We start from the raw sequence: 1,189 nt of genomic DNA on the forward strand, positions 1-1,189 counted from the left end.
CTCCCACTCCCACCCCATCCCATCCCCCACCTTGCTGGCTGACAGCAGGACGCAGCTGACGCTCTGCGGCTCCTCAAACACACGGATGCTTTCCACCACCAGCGCGTGGCCGCCCGCCAGCTCCACCGCCTTGTGCACCGAGCCCTCGGCTGGGGGGCGCAGCATGGCACCGCTGCCCCATAGGGACCCGCCACCCCACAGAGCCACCGCCCCATAGGACACAGCCCCACAGAGCCACCGCCCCATAGGGACCCACTGCCCCACAGAGCCACTACCCCATAGAGCTACCACCCCATAGGGACGCACTGCCCCATAGGGATACAGCCCCATAGAGCCATCGCCCCATAGGGACCCACCGCCCCATAGGGACACACCGGCCCACAGAGCCATGGCCCCATAGGGACCCCCCACCCCATAGAACTCATAGCCCCATAGAACCCACCGCCCCACACCGCCACCACCCCACAGGGGCCCCCCGCCCCACAGGGCCCCCCCCCCCCCGCAGACGCACCGGTGGCCATGAACAGCACTCGGTACGGGGTGCCGCCGACGCCGCGGGTTTGGTGCACAGCGATATGGGTGTAGGAGACGTTGGGGCTCAGCAGCAGCGGGCGGCCGTGGGCGGGGGGCACCGGGGTCTCCATCAGGAAATGGTCCTTCATGAACGTCAGCGCCTGGTCGGACGACGGGCCAACAGAGCACTGCGGGCGGGGGAGGGCGGGTGGGGGGCGGGACGGATCCAGGGGGGACCCGGAGCCCAGGGGGGAGCAGAGCTATGGGGCGTCCAGATCTGAGGGGAACAGGTATGGGGGATATGGGGAAACTGGGGCACAGTGGGGCTGTTATGGGATGTCCTATAGGCTGTGTTATGGGATGTCCTATGGGCTGTTATGGGATGTTCTATAGGCTGTGTTATGGGATGTCCTATAGGCTGTTATGGGATGTCCTATAGGCTGTGTTATGGGATGTCCTATGGGCTGTTATGGGATGTCCTATAGGCTGTGTTATGGGATGTCCTATAGGCTGTGTTATGGGATGTCCTATAGGCTGTTATGGGATGTCCTATAGGCTGTGTTATGGGATGTCCTATGGGCTGTTATGGGATGTCCTATGGGCTGTCTTATGGGATGTCCCCTGATCTGCCCCCCACTCACGCTGCCAGGCCTGGCCTCGCCGCTGGGGGCGCTGC

At 64.1% G+C, this 1,189-nt stretch overlaps 1 protein-coding gene across 1 annotated transcript; it reads right to left on the reverse strand.

Moving 5' to 3' along the window:
• Positions 1 to 30: 30 nt before the first annotated feature.
• LOC122193416 (semaphorin-4G-like) lies at positions 31 to 1,183 on the reverse strand (the record flags this gene model as incomplete). Its single annotated transcript, XM_042894192.1, has 3 exons — positions 1,155 to 1,183; positions 512 to 701; positions 31 to 149 (listed from the first exon to the last, which is right to left on the reverse strand). Coding segments are annotated over exons 2-3 (270 nt in total), but the record flags the coding sequence as incomplete, so codon positions are not given.
• Between the last annotated feature and the right edge of the window lie 6 nt (positions 1,184 to 1,189).

This window comes from Lagopus leucura, unplaced genomic scaffold (assembly GCF_019238085.1).
Source record: "Lagopus leucura isolate 7727_CA_CO unplaced genomic scaffold, USGS_WTPT01 29317-0_obj-0_obj, whole genome shotgun sequence".
NCBI classification, from domain to species: domain Eukaryota; kingdom Metazoa; phylum Chordata; class Aves; order Galliformes; family Phasianidae; genus Lagopus; species Lagopus leucura.